The sequence below is a fragment of the Carassius auratus genome, chromosome 27, assembly GCF_003368295.1.
Source record: "Carassius auratus strain Wakin chromosome 27, ASM336829v1, whole genome shotgun sequence".
Classification (NCBI taxonomy): Eukaryota; Metazoa; Chordata; class Actinopteri; order Cypriniformes; family Cyprinidae; genus Carassius; species Carassius auratus.
In genome coordinates this window covers 24,516,243-24,535,936 of record NC_039269.1, presented here as the reverse complement: position 1 = coordinate 24,535,936, position 19,694 = coordinate 24,516,243, and the positions used below count along the sequence as shown (strand labels likewise).

Genomic DNA, 19,694 nt, shown 5'->3' with positions numbered 1-19,694 from the left:
TGTTAGAGGAGAACTGTGGAAATAAAAGTATGTGAAAAGTCTTTCTACACTACATGACTCGGGTATTATGATTTATCTTTCTGATTTATTTCAGTACTTAAGCTCTGAAGTTTGATGTAAGGACAGATTAATAAGTTTGTTTGTGGCATGTTTCTTTTTTAGGGTTGAGAAACTGTCATACTTCAGCCACCAGAGGGTGGTAGGTTACTGTGAATGCTACAGTCCACTCGTGACTGACATGAAATGACATTTATTGTTTGCTGTATTACAGTTATTAATCTGTACGTAAAGAAATCAGAATATTCACTTTAGTCATAGGAAATAACTGTTCTCTGATACTGGTCAAATGACAGTGACTTGAAGAACAATGGATGGCAGATACTGGTGATATCATGCTATTTAATATAAAGCGGTATTCAATAGTTTCCTGCTAATTTCAAAGGTTTTCCACATTAATAAATTGTGACATGCACTGGCATGAGATGGAGTGTGCTCAGAGTCTTCTATAAAAATAGTTTATTCTTAATTATATATGATTGCGGGTCACCACCGTCAATGTATTTTGCTATACTGAAATGTTTTACCAAACATTGGAGTATTTCATAACCCTGACACTAAACTGATTGGATGGATGAATCTCATGTGAGTGACCATTTGCTGGAAGGTACACAAAAATGTACTTAAGTAATAGTAACAATACTGTCTAGTATTGATGTTTTCATATGACATGCTTTACAAAATTGGCTTATTTTGGTGCTGCTATAGAAAACCTCTTGCAACACAATTTATTTCCCACTTTCAATGATTTGGACTTTGACCTTCATACCCACACATACTGTTAAAGTAAAGGAGCAGTTCACGCAAAAATGCAAATTTGCTGAGAATGTAAAACATACAAACCCCGCAGGCCATCCAAGATCTAGCGCTTGTGTAAAAAAAAAAAAAAAGAGAGAGATATGTGGCATTACAGCTATTGTTTATCAATATTGTAGTCTGAGAGTCCACATAGATCATAAAAACGTCACAATTATCCACAGCATGAAGCAAGGAAACTTGAAAAGCCATGTGAATGAACAAATCCATCAAAGCATTTTAACTTTAAAGCATTACTCCTGATCAAAACAGTCCATAATAATGCTTCCTCCACTAAAAAAGTTCATCCTGTTGTCCTTTCGAATCAAAATCTGCTCTTAACTGTTTTGGATTGTCTTTGCTTGTAAACGGTGCTTGATCTATGCATATCTCTCTCCTGATTCAGACTACAACTTTTTCACTAAAGAAAAACTATTATGAATAGAGGACTCATATTTTTGCCGTAATCTATTTTCAAGCATGTAGTTTATTAAATGGAATTGTGTGGATTGCTTGTGGGTTATTGTGATGTTTTATGTTTTTATCAGCTGTAGGAACTTTCATTCTGATGGCACCCATTCACTGCAGAGGATCCATTGTTGAGCAAGTGTTGTAATGTTAAATTTCTCCAAATTTGGCATGTAGGCCTACACATTCAGCACATTTTCTTTTTCGGGTGAACTATTCCTATAACCGCAATAAAAAGGTTATTATTTCTCATAGCGTCTGCATTTAAAGAACAAAATAAGACAATTAAACATATGAAATGTCTTTTATTTCTCCCTGGTTGATAAGGAAGAATACAGTTATCAGACCTCATTGTGAAATTCATCCATTCATTGCACCCGTGAAAGCCAGACTGTGAAATTCAAAACATTTCCCTCTCCAAGTCATTAATTTCTGCTTCAACTATACAGTAAATCACAATTCTGGCATGCTTAGCGCGATATAAAGCATGAAGTTAAAATATAAAAAGGCTCTCCAGCGGCCGGTCCATAATTCTTCTCAGATTTTCTGATTTCAGTGCTCAAGGATACTGACTAAACAACAGTCCAAACGCATCAAACGACATCAGACTGTTGTAAATAACCCTCTGTCCGTGTTTTATGGAGCTGAAAGCGAGCTTAAGCATAAGCATACAGATTCAATACCAAGAGATAAACACTGTTGATTTATTGGGCTGGTATTTACAGTGAACGACGATGCTGTGAAATGAACAGGTGCCAGTTGCTGGTTGGTAGTTTCTCAAGTGAATGTGCCATACAGAAGCTTTAATCACAGGTGTGTGTGCGCGTGAAGAACTGTGGTGTGTAATGCGAGTCAGTTGCGGTGGAGCTGTAGGTGATGGTTTTGTCCTCCAGGGGGCAGTGCGAGTCCAAGCTCTCTAGCAGGAGTCCAAGACGAGGCAGATCTGCTCAAAGACATCTTCTGGGGGCTGCTCGGCATCAATCTACATACACGCACACATAACACGGCTGTTAGAAATCATAATCTGAAAAGTAGGGCAACAACCCACAGTAGAACTGTCATACAGCACTAAAATATCCTACAAACACACGGCTGCTCTGAAATTTGTTTATCTGTCAACATATATAGAGAGACAGGTTCATCTGTCTGCTTTATGTTGTCAACATCACTCGATCATCATACATGAATAAAGTGAAATGATTCCATTCTGTCCCAATAAAAGCATTTTCCATCATACAATCAATAAATAAGTTACAATTGCAAATGCTTTAAGATTAAATGCATGAATGGCTTTTTGTATTCCGCTCATGCACTAACAAAAACATCTTTCTTTTCCCTTTTTTTTTTTGTAGATATTGGTGGATTTACATTTGTGTCTGTTGTTAGTCTTTTGAATAAACAGATTTAAATTATTATTATATCTTTAAATGACATAGTGGGTGCACTTCTCCTAGAGCAATATCTACTAAATGAAGTACTTCAGAGCATAACTGGGGAAAAAAACCTATTTAATAACACAAATCTTATAGGCTTTAAAACAAAGTAATATTTCCACAAGGTTTTAAGGTTTGCAAATCACTATAAAAAATGCATATACTAAAATGTACCATTGTATAACCATGTTTTTTTAGACATATACCACAGCAGTACCAATGTGTTCTTTGAAGCATCTTGGTGAACCATGGTAGTCCTTTAGTGAAAATCCAAATTCTATTTATCAACCATCATGTCATTCCAGACCTGTAATATTGTATTTTTTTTTTTTTGCAGCACAAGAAAATATTTTGGTGAATGTTGAATGGATTGACCGTTATTGTATGGATGGATAAAAAAAGTAAAAATTTTGCAAAATATCATTTAAATACTCTAGAACAATGTGATAGTGAGTAATGACAAAATTTGCATTTTTGGAATCCGTTTGAAAAACTGCCTCCCTTCCCCAGAAATTAGAGGTTCATATCCAAAATACAGTAACTCACATATTTGTATTTAGGATGGATGTCAAAAGCAGACTAAAATCATTAAATGTGCTGATTCTAAAATGTTCTTTTTAGCTTGGGGTCAATGTAACCAGTCAAAATGTTCCACACAGTGGCCAAATGACACTGAAACATCACTGCTATGACCAGTTGTAGCTTGGCGTTTTCATACCCACCTTGTGCAGAACTTCTCTGTGTTCGTAGTGACTGACCAAGAGATTGACCAGGCTGCAGAATCCGTCCACTCTACGACGAGTGTCTCTGTCTCGGGCTTCTTTAGTGTGCAGGCTGCAGGTGGCCCTCTGCTGCAGCCGTTGACTCATGATGTCTGCAGAACATTCCAGGAACAGAACTATGTCGGGCTGCCCCATCTGAAACACAAGCATGTATTTTATGCTAGAAATGGAACGAGCACTGATTGCCAGGCAATTTCTGTGAGACGCAGGCAGTGACATCGTGAGCACTGCTTTAATTACATCATTACATATTACTATATTTGATTTCAAACACTGTTTGAATGGTTTCATTGTGTTTTCTTGTGGTTTCAACCGTTTCATTGTCTTCTTGTGACTCTGTAACGGATAATTCATACATGAAAATTATTCTTTATGCTCAGAACTATTATTTCACAAATGAAGCCTGGTGAATCTTGTTATTGTCATCCTGGAATTTATACATGGGTACATCTTCCAACATGGTTGTTTAAGGAATGAAAAGCTGCTGTATGCACTGCATCATTTAGGGCTAAAATAATTGTTGCAAAGCATATAACATGGCAGTGACATGTTAATCACTGCAAAATTATCCAATACTAAATCTTCAGCATTTGCTTCTTTAAATCTAGTGTAAAAGATTTAAATAAAAACATAAAAAAAACACATTTATATACAACCACGTGCAAAAGACATTTGAGAGCTGCAGTGGAGGGTAGATTTTTTTAAAAATGACAGCATATCTTCCACCTTATCTCAAAGAATGCCATCACAATAATGCACATCACATTTTGTGGGCATAGAACACTCTTGAAAATGTCTCCTTTTGTGTTTTCCACAAAATAAAGTGAGTAAACAATGTCACTTTTCATTTTTGAGAGACCTATTCCCTATTATAATGTCCCAACATAGTTCATGTTTCGTTGATTGCAGTGACTGCAGTCTCATTCTCTGTGATGTCATCTTTTCCTGAAAATCACTGACCTTGGCTTCATACTCTTGCGCCTGCTTCACATTCTTTGGGAAGCCAGTGACCAGGAAGCCCTTCCCCTGACGCACAGTGGACGCCATGGCCTCGCACAATAGATCCAGCAGCGTGTCCTTTAACACACACACACAAACACACAAGAGAAAACTAGATTAACACTCACATACAGATTCACAATCCGTGAGAACGGCTGGATGTATGAGAACGGTACAAAAACACATTAGATTAGAATTGAGAAGTCTGATGTCTGGGACAACTAAAAGTAGTTCACAGAAAATGTTAATGACAGTCATGTTGCTAGGCAACACCACTGTAGCATAAATCATCTGATTAAGTCTGAATCTCTCTGAGCCAGATGCCAAACCTTAGCAAATAAACACAACAACAACAACCTAAGTTAGTGGCTGGAGGGCCTGTCTGCCTATTTTTATTACAGTAAACCTGAATATTTCAGTAAAACAATTTTAATGGGTTTGATTGTGTTTGATCCTTATCCCTATTGTCTGTTGTTAAATACTTTCATACATGCATAGTTTATGTCATGAAGAGTAGCTGATGCGGGTTTTGATTCTTCTAAAGTGGTAGCATAGCCAATTGATTTCTGTTTCCTCTCTATTTCAGTCCTGACCTGGGTAGAGCTAAGTGCTATACACCATGAGAATTTTCTTAAGCCCTCCTCTTCCCCAGCACCACCTGTCTAGATCTGTTCTCCTTACTTTACCTTGTGGCAGCAGCAGCACTGACACTGTCTACACTGGATGTTCACTTTCTGGCATACTCAACATTTGAGTCTGCTGACAACAGGACAAACTGAAGAGTGAAACTTTGTCCACTTTGATGCATCTGGTTTAAACAACTTGTATGTTGCTCTGACTTAAGAATTGGATTTATTTTTAATGGTGTGCCTGATCATGTTGGGGGATTGTATGTTTGTTTTTTGTTTTTTAGAGCATTTCACTGCAGATTTTTTTTGTTGCGGTTGTGGTTTTGTTTTTGTAAACGAGGCACAGTGTAATGGAGACTTAGTTGGAAGATGATGCAGTCTGCAAAAACTGTAGGTTTTTGCAATGCTGCAATGCCCTGGCTGTAAATTATGGTTTTATATTGATAATGCTGTCAAAACACTTACTTATTTTACTGACAAACGTTTAAGGATTAGTTCACTTAGTTTCAAATTAAAATTTCCTGATAATTTACTCATCCCCATGTCATCCAAGACGTTTACATCTTTCTTTCTTCAGTCAAAAAGAAATCAGGGTTTTTGTGAAAACTTTCCAGGATTATTCTCCTTATAATGGACTTCAATGGCTACCAAATGGTTGAAGGTCAAAATTACAATTTCAGTACAGGTCTTATAAGGGTCTTATCCAGCAAAACGATCAGTATAAATTAATATAAAAAAATGAAATAAATGTATATGCTTTATAAACAGAAACACTCGCCTTGCTGAGCGTCCACAACTTCATGTAATACCTAATTACGTCAAACATGACCTTTTCAATGTAATTAAGTATTACTTTGAAGTAGTGTTGCACGGTGCACCGATACTTCAAAAGTATCGTGCTTCTCGGAAATTAAAAACGCTACGATTCCTAAATTTATTAGCATCGATACTTCAAAGAATGACCACGTTCCAGATTTGCAAGAGACGTATTTCATGTTGGTGTGTGCAACGCACGCTTCCAGTGCCTCCCTATGGACCTCTGTTTTTTCTCCTTATACACGCAGCAAAAAAGCACTACAGTGAGATGGCTGTATTAGTGGCTTTACTAAACTGATTTGGCTTTACTAAAATGTGTGCATAATCGCATTAATAAGTTTAAATAAGTTGTTCAGATGAACAAAGCACGAGGTTTTCTAGCATAATTAACATTTTAATTGTTTGGTCAGACAATTCATAATATTCACATTAATCGGGAATTAAACGTGGAGTTATGTTCTGTATGCTAAATATGAAAATGAGCGTATCTGCACAGCACTTATAACTGCGCTTTGTAACTGCTGATTGCTAATCGAGATTTACATGCTTGGCTCATGAGATGTGTCAGTTCATTCAACTCCTTCACGAATGAGAAGATCTCTCGATCTCGTTCAGTGAAGGGTGGATTCGTTCACTAAATTCAACAAATCACATGCTCCGTCACATCTTGAGTAACTCTTTGACAGGATGAAACAGTTCAACAGAGCTGTTCACGAGCTGTGGAGGGAGGAACTTCAGTGAACAAGAAATATGAGTTTAGTTGCAACGTATCTTCCGTGATGTCCCGATGCGCGGGTCGGGTGGGTAAAGAACTTTTACTTTATTTGCGGGCTGGGGCGGGCCAAATAATTTCATAAAAGCGGGACCCTCGGGTTGGACAAAAACCCGACCCGTGCATCACTAGGCTGCATGTGCGAGCACAAGTGATACTGTGGCCGCCGGTCCACGACTGGTAGAAAAAGATGACGCTCAATAAAGCTCACTGGCTGAGTTTTCTCCTCTGAAAGAAAAGGTTGCACAACTGACAGAATAAGTTACAATATCTGAGATATTGCTGCTAAATTTTTTTTTCTTTTTTTAAAAAACTTGAATGCCATTGCTTAAATTGATATTATTTATCATTTGACATTTAATCTTCTGAGTTCAGAAACATTGTTTAATATAATCGCTGTTCATATTTTTATTCAAAGTTCAGAATCAAGATAAATGTATTTCCTATGATAACTGAGATAATGCTGCTAAATTTATTCTTTACCCTGAATGTCATTGCTCTATTTTATTTTTTATATTTTGATATTTCATATTTTGTTCAAATGTTTAATATGTCTGCTGTTCATATGTTCATTTATTAATGTGTTATATGAATGGGAATCTACAATTTTCTTAGTCATAAAAATAAACAAAACTCTTTGAATGAGAAGGTGTCCAAACTTTTGGTCTGTACTGTAACTTTATATATGACATGATAATAAGGCCTGAAGTTAGGAAGAACATTAAGGAAAATATAATTATATTTTCATAATGATTTTTTCCTTCTCAAACCTTGTCTATGGTTTAAAAACTACCCTGGCCAAACAGGGTGCATCTCTTCCCACTTTAATAATTGTTGTAGTTACCATGTTCTGAACATCACATCCTTTCTTTTCTACCCAGATGTAATCTATATCTATCTATCTATCTATCTATCTATCTATCTATCTATCTATCTATCTATCTATCTATCTATCTATCTATCTATCTATCTATCTATCTATCTATCTATCTATAGGTGGTTGAATAAAAATATTTGGACATTATTTATAAAAATTACCTCAACTTAGCACCAACAAGCTTGTTAGCTAGACAGTTAGCATCAGCTAACAATATTTACTTATTTTCAGTACGGTTATGAATAAACATTCATGTCTGTCTAACGTTACTCGTCTAGTTAATCCAAACAATATACATATGTATAACGTTACTGTTGATAAACAATATAAAAACAGTCACATAGGACATTTTAATAAAACTGTTAACATTATGGCAGCGGGGAATTTGAACGTGCATGAGTTATTGTATTTAATCTGTGTTATTTAAAGTTTTTTTTTTTTTTTTTACCTAAAATTGATGTGTCTGCACTCGAGCATTTCAGTGGGCTTAGATATATCACTCTTTACAACGGATTTAGTTCCCAAACAAATGACAATTTTGACCTAAATAAATATGATTTTCAGTTACAATAATTAATCCTAAATTTCGACATTAATAACTTACTTTTAGCAACATCAGACGCACGTGCGCTCACAAGATCTCCCGGTTCTTACTTCTGGAGACTCGCACTTAACGGTTCATTTGAATCAGTGAGTGGTTGACTCCAGAACAGCTGCAATCGGATCATTCTAATTCGTAAACTAATAGTTTGGTGCGATTCGCGATCTGATTAAAGTATATTTTTAAAAGACTCAGTTCGTTCATGATGAATCAGACACCGCTTCTGCGTGTCGGAGCACATGATATATTATAGGGAGTAACGATATGTTTTATGAAATGTAGTGAAGTAAAAAGTACGATTTTATGCTTTGGAATGTAGTGAAGTAAAAGTAAAAGTTACTCAAAATAAAATTACTCAAGTAAAGTAAAGATACTTGGAAAATGTACTTAAGTACAGTAACGAAGTAAAGCTACTCCGTTACTGTCCACCACTGTGAAGTACATGTCTGGAATTTATTATTTTTGTGTCTTCATGGTAAAAACAATGTCATTTTGGTAAATTACTTTTTTTAAATGAAGAATTTACATGTCCCAGCAAATCTTCCTGTTTCAACAGGAAATGTGTCAAACCAGGAAAGAAAACTTTGCAAATGATTTTACAAAGCCTATCTAATAATTCACCTAGCCTTTTTTGTACACATCCAGCACTTTAAAGGTTAAAGTATTACATAACACTTATCTGGAAAATGTTACTGAGAAGTGTTATGAAAAACAGTGTCTTCCTGTGTTTGTAAATTCAGTGAAGGTGGAGCTGGTCATTGTAATTTTCTGTAATGGACTTTAAAAAGATTGTGCACCTCGGGAAGCTGCTCTCCTCTTTCCAAAAGGTCTCGCAGAAATTGTCCTCTCTCACTGTGAGACTGCAACTCGCTGCACAGGATGTCCCCAGGACACAGGCGCTTCAAACTGTACCGCTCCTCTATCTTCTCCGATTGGAGAGCTTTCCCCGATCCTGGCCCACCTGGTCAGAATGAGAAAGTCAAGAATAAATCTATAATGAAATGAAAATGGATGAGAAAGATTGTTCTAAATAGTGGGGACTGGGGAACAAGGGCCAGATCCTCAGTAATTGACTGTCTTGGGAGATGTGGGATGGATTATCAGCAGATATATTATGGTCTGTACCTCACACTATGCGCTGGCCCACCTCAACCTCACCATCTGACTGAAGTCCCAGAGGCTTTCATTAAGATTCTGCACACGGCTCAGGGCAGCCCTTTTCTATCCAAACAGTCCACAGGCGGATTTCCCCAGGGTTAATGTCTCCTAGCTGTTGTCATATATATATATATATATATATATATATATATATATATATATATATATATATATATATATATATATATATATATATATATATATAAATTAAATTCAATTTATGCATTTAGCAGATGCTTTTATCCAAAGCGACTTACATTGCATTCAGGCTATCAATGCAATTGATGCAACTGAAGAGTCGATTTGAAAGAATGACGAGGCTGCTCCAGATACCCCCCACGCCCAGCGCTGAAACGAAAGTGGTTGCAAAAGTACCGACAAGAGTGGGAGGAATCGAATACTTAGCTGGTAAGTGTCAGCGGAAATGAGTATCAAGCACAGTTTGTCGGCGAGTGTTCTCTGTTTCGCACGGTGGCTTGTCAGATGTGCGACAGCATGCCTCGGGAGAACAGCATTCATACACTTTACAATAAGGTTCATTTATTAAACATTAGTGTATTAACTAACATGAACTAACAATGAGTAAGTAATACATTTGTTACAGTATTTATTAATCTTTGTTAATGTAAGTTAATAGAAATGTTCTCATGTTAGTTCACAGTGCATTAACTAATATTAACAAGATTTTAATAAGGTATTATTAAATGTGGAAATTAACATGAACAAAGATGAACAATTGCTGTATAAGTGCAGTTCGTTATTAGTTCATGTTAATTAATGTAGTTAACTAATTAACCTTATTTTAAAGTGTTACCGATTTGTTTATTACGGTTAAGGTAAGTCATTGCAGTACTACTCTATAGGTACTTAAGATTAACATGAGATTAGGTGAAACTGTGTATGTTAAGTACCATTTAATTTGTGTTCTGAAGATGAATGGAGGTCTTACGGGTTTGGAACAACATGAGAGTGAGTAAATAATTGCATACATTTTTGGGTGAACTATCCCTTCAATCTTGTTTTGCTTGGGTTTACTTCAATTTTTTTTTTTTACTGCAATTGGATCTTGCATTTTTGCTCTTTCTAAAACAGCCACCATTACAAGAACATAGTGGCAACCGTAGCTCATCTGTGGATTGTCCTCGACACAAAAATATAGCATAACCATACAGCACTAGGTAAAAAATATGGTGCACTGTATTAATTATGTTTAATTATCTTGTCTAGTCCATATTAAATCAAATAAATTTACTTACTGTTTTTTCCATATAGTTTTAAAATATTGTTTCTTCTAAACAGCACTGAGATACAACAGAGAACAAATAGAGACATTTGTTCAGGTTTTCTGCCTCTCAGATTTCAAAATGAATGGTAAAATTAATTTTGATCTTTACAGATCACATTACATTCCTTAAAACATTCACGCAGCAATCCTACCCAGTCGCTTTTTGTTTTCTAAATCCTTCACATGTGAACACTTCAATCAGGCTTGGATTTATGTTATTCTTCATGCATTGTTTTATATGCCAGTGGGCTCTAAACCAGAAAAAATCTCTTAAGCTCTCTATTCTATTCTAGAAATATGGGTACAAAGGTGTCCCGAGTCTTGCTATTAGGTCTAATCAAATTATTTTTCTTGAGAGCTACTACAGTGCAGATACAGCTCAGATAAATCTTTCAGCAAGTCTTTAACTTGTCAGTTAGGGTGATCAAGTGCACTCGAGAGTGTAACTCACTCAAGCTCTCAATCTCAGATCCGTCCATCTGACAATCGACAGCCATATCCAAACCAAAATTACAAGCCTAACTGTTGTACCAAACTGCTGAAGCGACAGAGGACAGGAACAAAGACCGTATCCACCAGATTCCTTTCAACGGACCGCCAAATTGATTCCTTCACATCTCGTTTCAACATAAAGAGATGTACAGCTTGGCTTTTGGTTCACTTCACAACATCCCAGTTGGCTAGAGCTTTTGAACAAAAATGAGGGAAGGAAAACTCCTAGCACACAAAGACTCGTACCATCTTGACCGTCTGCTTTCCATTTATCCAGAACATAAATCATGAAGACTGACAACAGTTTCAATAAGGAACCTTATAAGGACACTTCAGAAGCTTTCACCTGCCCCCAATTTCACAGTCCATTATTTTGCTTGTGCATCTGTGTCACAAAAGAAACTTGGTAGTGCGTGTAATTATGTCTGATATAGTTTCAATGCTGTGATGTATGTATTTTGCATCACAACACTTCTTCCAGACTTGTTCTTAGCATAGGAAATGTAGGAACAATAAACATTGCTTTACATGTTTGTCTGTAATTAAAACAAAGTGCAATGAAATTATAGTTTAATGTGATAATGCCGTTTTGTCAGCTAACATACCAATCACAAAGATGACCTTTGATTTCTTGGTCTCAACAGGAAAACCTGGTGGAATATTGAAAAATAAATTACAATCAGATAATCAACTTTAGCATGTCAAAATATAGCTTTGTAATGCCTTGCGGTACAATGAATGGTGGAAAAAATGACAATAATGGAACAAATAAAATGCAAGGTTACCAATAACACATAAATGAAAATAAAATACAGAAATATCCAGTGTAATGTGGTGTCACTAAAAATCTGATATATTAAAAGTATTTTTTTTTTTTTTAAGCCCACACACAAATACAATACACAAAGAGTAGTTGAGTGATACTGCACTCACTTTCTCCAATCGCCTCTGCATATCCAGCCACCTCTTCGTCAGTCTGCTTTAGAAAAAACACACATAAGAATGGGAATTAAATTACTTTATAAAAGCTCAAAGATCTGTACAGGAAGACAATCATTTTATGATCAAATGCCCATCCATAGATCCTCTAAATAATGGGCCATCCAAACAGCAAAGGAACTGCCCAATCTGACCTGCAATGTGTTTACACATTTAATCTTATCTGAGACTGCTTATTTTTAGCTGGAATTTATTATTCAAAAGTGGTTGAACTCACATATGTCTGTATTTATACTTATATTTTATGTAATCTCGTCATGAAAAACATATTTTTCTTAAATAATTTTTGCAAACTCTTTTTACCATTATAGGAGTCCTATCCTGTAATAGCTTTGAGGTTGGAGAACACCTGGAAAAAGACCAGAGACCACTAATACAGAATCTCTCTAGGTCTTTCACATTCTGAAGTCCTTGTTGATACGTGTCCTCTTCAGTTCAATTCACTAATTTTCTATTCAGGTCAGAGGACCAGAATGGCTATGGCTGAAGCTTCATTTTGTGCTCAGTGACCCAATTTTGTGTTGATTTTGATTTTTGTTTTGGATCACTGTACTGATGGAAGATCCAACCACAGGCCATTATAAGATTTCTAGCAGAGGCAGTCAGGTTTTTATTTTAATTTTTTTGTTATATGTTGGTATTTAACAGAATCCATGTATCTGAATAAGTTGCCCAGCACCTACAGCAGAAAAATAGGCCATCATTAAAGATGTAGCAGTATATTTTACTGTGGACATGGGGTACATCTTATACCTGTGGATCACTTTAAAGCTACAGTATACTTTGTGTGCCAAAAAGCAACTTTATTTAGTTTCATCTGACCAAAAGCCAGTCCCATTTGAAGTTCCAGTAGTATCTGGCAACTGAATATGCTAGAGATTGTTTTTAGATGAAAGCAATGGATTTATTTCTTGAAACCCTCCCAAACAACTTGTGATATAAGTGCTGTTTATTTATATAGTTTAGGTTTTCTGACCCTTAAGACTCAGCTAATTTCTACAATTCTCCAACTGTGATCCCTGGAGAGTCTTTGGCCACTCAAACTCTCCGGCAGATTTCTAACATCTCCAGTTGATTGAAACATCATATCGCCCTGATGGCTGAAATGGGATTTTTTTAAAATATTTTACCTATTTGCTTACAGCTTTTTTATATTTTGTGAAGTTCAACAATCTTTTGCTGCACATCCGAACTACATTCTTTAGTTTTATTCATTGTTATGGATGATTTTAAAAAATTGTTACATGTATATTGTGAGTATATATACACACACATCGAATATCTAGCTGAGAGTGCTGAGTCAGCAGCAAAGACTTATATGAAAGGGACTGAAGCAAGGTTGTAATCAAGGACATTATTTTTTACTTTCAACAACCCCTTTTAAGAAGCAGTGTTATCATGGTAAATCCCCTTAATGAGTGATGAAAGGATAGTATGAAAAAGATATTGCTTTCCGCAGCAGACATTTAAACTAATGTTTTATTGTGAATATGAGAATAAGCTGAAGAATAAATACTGTATCAGATACAGGTAATAATCACACTTGTTCAGTCTATCTCTCTCTCACTAAACTCTACATAATACAGTCAGCTTTCAATGAAGCAACTCAACCACCTTTTTTTTTACTAATTCTAATGTGATGTTTTCATATTAGTAACGGAGGCTAGGGGCAAAGCTGTTAAACTGTCAACCTGAGATTTGAATCTGGGACAGAAGGAAGTAGTTCCACATGCAAAAGGGTTTGTGTTTGTTTCTTATTTGTTTCCTAATTTATAAACACTGTGGTTGCTTCTTATTTATTTTTTAATAAAAACACTTAATAAACGCTTAATAAACAAACTCCAGCTGGTCCAAAATTCAGCAACTAGAGTTATTACTAGAACCAGGAAGCATGACCATGTTAGCCCGGTTCTGTCAACACGTCACTTTCTCCCTATTTAAACATTGTATAGATTTTCAAAACTTGCTTATTACTTATAAAGCCCTGAGTGGTTTAGCGCCTCAGTATTGAACAAGCTCTAATTGCATTATAGTCCTCCATGTCCGCTGCATTCTCAAAAGTCTGGCAATTTCATAATCAACTGTGGGCAGCAGAACCTTTTCCTTTTTAGCGCCTAAACTCAGAAATAACCTACCTAACACTGTTCGGGAGGCAGACACACTCTGTCAGTTTAAATCTAGATTAATGTGACTTTGCTGCAGCCTGTAATTGAACACCGGGTTTTGTCCAGAGGAGAACTGGAGCCATATCACACTTATGTATGTGGAACTACATTCTTCCATCACATTAAAATCTTCCTTCTGCCTTCCGTTATTTTAGAAGAAAATGAACCCTATTTTTGCATTGTTTCATTTTTTAAATGAAGCACCTCCCCAACCAACTTCTCATTACTGCAATGCAACTGCACTTCCCCAACCAACTTCTCATTACTGCAATTTTTCATCGCTGTCCATATAGGCAATATTGACTTGTAGCCTAAATGATTAACTAACAATCTGGTCAACATAAAGTTGCATTGTCCCAAAGCCCAGCTGTAGGGGTGTAAAAAAGCTGGGGGCCGTCGAGCTCGGGCTGAATTGCAGGGCTGTAGTTGTTGAACTATAGGGAGACTTTCAAAAGTTTAATGGTCTTGAAAATTTACTCCATGCTTTATTTTTTGTTTTATTTAAGTGTGAAAATATGTCACTTCTAGACAGTCTTTTTTTTTTTTTTTCATCAGGCTTATTAAATCAAAAGCTGTGAGGTTCTTCATGTTTGTACACCACAAAAAAAAATAAGGGGGGAACTTGACAGTTTGTGCCGTGATTACTGTGATTAAATGAGTTCTGGGCTGTTTAACCGAAAAACCTTAGAACCTTAAAACTTTACACTTTTTGCAGCATTCGAGAAGATGAGATGAAAAAAGACAGTGTGTGGGAGGAGTGCAGGGTGCCACTGATAAGCATGTTTATGATGTGGGCAGGCCAGCCGGTCTGATGACTCACTGGCAGAAAGAGAGAGAGAAGTGATACACAGACCCACATGCCTGCAAACAAGCTCTAACTTGGATCACTTAGGCCACAAAGCCTAGCCATACACACTGAGTATGACCACATCAATACTACCAGTAGTGCTTGATCAATATATGTTTTTATAGGATTCTTACATTTTTATATTAGGTTCCCTCAGTCTTAAATATTTGAATATGGCCTACATGCAAATACATCAAAAGATAGCTTTTCAATGTTGGTTTCTTTTCAGGATGCATCTTATATATTGCTTAAAATATGACTCTAACAATATTTCAAGAAGACTGTGCTTAAAACAAGAAAGATAACTTTAACTTGTTTCAAACAAGATTTTCACAAGTTTATTCCATATACTATTCAAGGGCAAGCTTTAAGATGGTTTAGATCCTGCCTGTCCGATTGCTACCACTTTGTTTAATTAAACGGGGAGTCATCTCAGTTATCACCAGTAAATTATGGAGTGTCACAAGGATCTGTCCTATGTCCTCTGCTATTTTTAATATACATGTTGCCCTTGGTATTATTATTAGATAATACGGGATTAGTTTCCACTGTTATGCTGATGATACTCAACTAATGTATATTTCTCTAAAAGACCAGATGAAACTTCTAAATTATCTAAGCTAACAGAGTGTGTTAGAAATGTTAAAGATTGGATAACAAATAGTTTTCTCCTATTAAATGAGGATAAGACAAAGATATTATTTGTTGAACCAAAAAAAAAAAAAAAAAAAAACAGCATACAGAACCTCTTGGATAACAATTTGCAACTAGACAGATGTACTGTTTCTTCCTCTACAGTCAAAAATCTGGGTGTTATATTAGACAACAACTTGTCTTTTGAAAATCATACTTTCCATATTACAAAAACATCGTTTTTGTCTTTTTAGAAACATTGGCATCATCTCTTCTCAGGTGTTCTGGATGCCAAGCAGCATTGTATAATCATTGCAATAAAAAAAAGAATAATAAACTACCACAGTACAGTACATAAACCCAAAAACATGACACTATCATTGTATCCAAAAAAAGTATTCAGTTTACATTTACAAAAGTTGTATTCGTAATATTTATAATAATTTAAAGCCAGGCTTATCAAATTTATTTTAGGAAGTTTAGATATGTTTTATATCTTTTTACTGAAAAAAAAAAACAAGACTGAAATATTGTTTAGCATACGGATTTTGCAATGAAGACCTCTGGGTACAATCTCTTCCATCACGTTTTTACTCTCACTCCTTATCCACACTTGTTTTCTCTCTCTGACCATGAAGGATGTTTTTTCATGAATATCAATCTGACTCTCATTCATTAGTTGTGCAGACTGAACAGCCGCAAAGGACGGCCTGATGTGCTGTGGACATTTGCCTTGTTTTTGTGTGTGTGTGAAGGAGCCGTGGGCGCTACAGGAAGTGCTAGAAGCATGATTTCTGCAAACACCAATGTCTCATAACGCAGCATAGGCTGCTGGATGATACACTTGTCCTTTTGTGCTGCATCTCATCTACACTGCCTTCTGATACTGCTGGTAAAAAATATAATTTTTAAATGAGTTTTAAATGAGAAAAAATAAACCCATAAAAAACTACTGTGAGTGGACTATAGTTGAATGATGGTTACAGATACCATATGTCTTAATTTATAGTATGCTACTGAATGAATACAATATTAAATAAGTTATGGAATATAATACCATATACTATAACATTTTTATAATGTGTGGGAAAAAATGCCACTACTATTGTACATGTCCAAAAACACGATACTATCACTGTGAATGGTGAATGTCCAAAAAAATTAATAAATAATAAAATAAAAATATGGCATTAGCAAGTCTAAATAATCATAGTATTAATATTACCATGGATCATGACTATGGTACTACCTGCAAAAAACAAACCAGGTATAACTTAAACAACTTAATCACAGCATAATACAAGTCCACATAAAAGGAAATAGCATGTTGCAAGTTCAGAATTCAAAATTAAAATTAGAATGCTGTATGCCCAAAAACATGGAACTAGCATGTTATGTCAAAAAATTTTATTAACATGTTACACAGTTACTACTGAATGACAACAAATGTAACCTACACATTAAACAGTGCAAATCATCCATAACTCAAACCTCTACTATTATTATGTAAATTAGTGTAACCACTGGTATAACAGATGGGAGCAGATTAAAATAAAATCCTGTGGCTCTTGAGGGTTTTTGCGGCATAGTTTCCTTTTCATTCCTTTTTTGAAGAAAGAGTCACTGGAAATTAATACTAAGTTGTTCTGAGTGATCACTCTTATCCTATGACTAAATATCTCTATCCTGATGATAGTGCCCTTGTGAAAAAGAAGTGCTAGTATTTAATGTTCACTTGTAATGTACTTCAAATGTTAAAAAAACTGTACTTTAGGATAATGTATTAAGGCCACTTAAGCGATTACATTTAAAGGGAGTATAGTTTCATAATTTAAATACACTTAAAGGGTCATGAAACCCCCAACTTCATTTTCTGAGATTGTTCTTAGATTTTAGTTTGTGTTGTACATCATAGAAGACAATGTTAGCATCGGATAATTTTAACTGTTGGAGAAAACTGGTTAATTTTAAGCTATTTTGCTCTATTTTCATCTTCCGGGGTTAAAATCTAGTCAAAATTTGTGACGTGACAATGGACCATAGTACATTGATGACACATCTGTGGTAACGCAATACAATTAATGCCAGCTAAGTAATCAGATTACTTTTCTAAGTAACTATAGAGTAATAAATTACTTTTAAATTTACAATGGAATATCTAAATTACTTTTTCAAATAAGTAACGCAAGTTCCCTTTCAGTCAGTCACATTCTTCAGGTTACTTCAGAAAGAGACTGACGAATGTGATCTCGCCCGAGAGCCCAATCACCTTCGAGTGGTTACAAAATGAGCCAATGGTACACAGAGTGCCTTGGTCTGCGGAATTTGCATCGCGAGCTCCGCCCCGCAGTGTGGGTATATAAAGAGCAGCGCGAGCAACTCACACTCAAGCTTTCGCTTCGGAGCTGAGCACATCGCTTGCTGCTTTCACCGGAGTGTTTACGAGCGAGTCAGCTGGTGTTGGTGTGGCGGCGCGATTCAGCGGCTCGTCTGGGTTTCCAGCAGTCAGCCCCCGTGTTCCCCTGAGCGCTTCAGCGCCACTGAAAGAGCTTTTTCTCTCACAAAAGAGTAACGGGTTGAATTTGAACCTTAAAGGTACAGAGTCCCCTCTGCCACACCCCATTCTAGCTCCTCTTCTCGTAAGAGAGCTACTTCGGCTGGTGGCCAGGGTGATCTGAGGGTTACCGTATGGGCTTCTCCGACGAGCCAGCCTCCTTGGGCCACACCCCCCTCACAAATGCTGCAGTCGGTTGAGTTTCTGGATGAGTTCCTGGACCCTCTCAGGCTCCTGACATCTCATTCGGAGCTCAGGAGGAAGACCTTATATTGATTGCTGCATCACAAGGCGGGTCCCAAGCTTCCTTTCAAGGCTTGTAAGTTCTCATCCACGCTGTGGCCAAAGCTTACAGAGCTGCGGGTCAGGCCACTTCTGCCCTGCACGCCATGGCCACCCTTCAAGTCTACCAGGCCAAGCTGCTCAAAGAGCTGCACGGGGGCAGTGCTGACCCAGGGATTTTGCAGGAGGCGTGCACTGCTACGGACCTCGCTCTCCGGGCAACGAAGGTTAATACGCGCTCCTTGGGTCAGGTGATGTCCACTTTGGTGGTTCAGGAGAGCCACCTATGGCTGACCCTGGCAGACATGAGGGAGTCTGATTGGACTCAACTCAGTCTTCCAGGCTGGCCTATGGCGATGCGGTAGAGAATTTTGCCCAGCATTTCTCTGCTGCCCAGAAGCAGTCTGAGGCCATCAGACACATCCTGCCCCGGCGTCCCACTGCTACCTCCACTTCACTCTCTTCACTTCATGGGCGAAACATAACACATTTGCGAGACTTTATAATCTCCGTGTAGAGCCCTTGTCCTCGCCCCTTTGGGCCAGTAAGGACCTGCTCGGTGTCAATCTGCTTGCTACGCCATTCCACTGCACGGACTGGATGCATGAGCTATTCCCCTCAGATGAGTTCCTCAATTCAGAACCGTAGTTCACATCGCTGATCTGCTGAACGGGCCGGTCACTGGCTCGGCTCTTCAGCGAAGACTTGAGTGCGAGTTGCTTGTGCTGCTCGTTATCTGCTCGCACTGCGGGGCGGAGCTCACGATGCAAATTCTGCATACCAAGGTAGTACCATTGGCTCGTTTTGTAATCACTCGAAGGTGATTGGGCTCTCGGGCGAGATCCCATTCATCAGTCTCTCTCTGACGTAAGATCTCCATTCCCTCCTTCAGGGAACAAGGGTTACATACGTAACCGAGACAATTTTTTGAATGCACAACTTTTTTCCCTCTTCTGGGGTATAGGCACTTCCTTCAGCCTGAGGCTTATTAATTCCACTTTTGGAGTGAAAGGGCCTTTACAGGTGCCAAAAATAAAACTTTTTTTTTAA

At 37.0% G+C, this 19,694-nt stretch overlaps 1 protein-coding gene across 2 annotated transcripts in view; it reads right to left on the bottom strand.

Moving 5' to 3' along the window:
• Nucleotides 1-1,609: 1,609 nt before the first annotated feature.
• Nucleotides 1,610-19,694, bottom strand: part of ak5 (adenylate kinase 5) — a 113,184-nt gene continuing 95,099 nt past the window's right edge. The window contains exons 9-14 of one of the 2 annotated variants that reach the window (XM_026206824.1): nucleotides 12,098-12,143; nucleotides 11,770-11,814; nucleotides 9,027-9,190; nucleotides 4,496-4,612; nucleotides 3,476-3,670; nucleotides 1,610-2,302 (exon numbers count right to left, since the gene is read on the bottom strand). In XM_026206824.1, the coding sequence (XP_026062609.1) occupies nucleotides 2,237-2,302; nucleotides 3,476-3,670; nucleotides 4,496-4,612; nucleotides 9,027-9,190; nucleotides 11,770-11,814; nucleotides 12,098-12,143 (633 nt within the window). In that variant the 3' untranslated portion in view covers nucleotides 1,610-2,236. The remainder of the gene's footprint in view (nucleotides 2,303-3,475; nucleotides 3,671-4,495; nucleotides 4,613-9,026; nucleotides 9,191-11,769; nucleotides 11,815-12,097; nucleotides 12,144-19,694) is intronic. The other variant, XM_026206825.1, reaches the window with a different exon arrangement.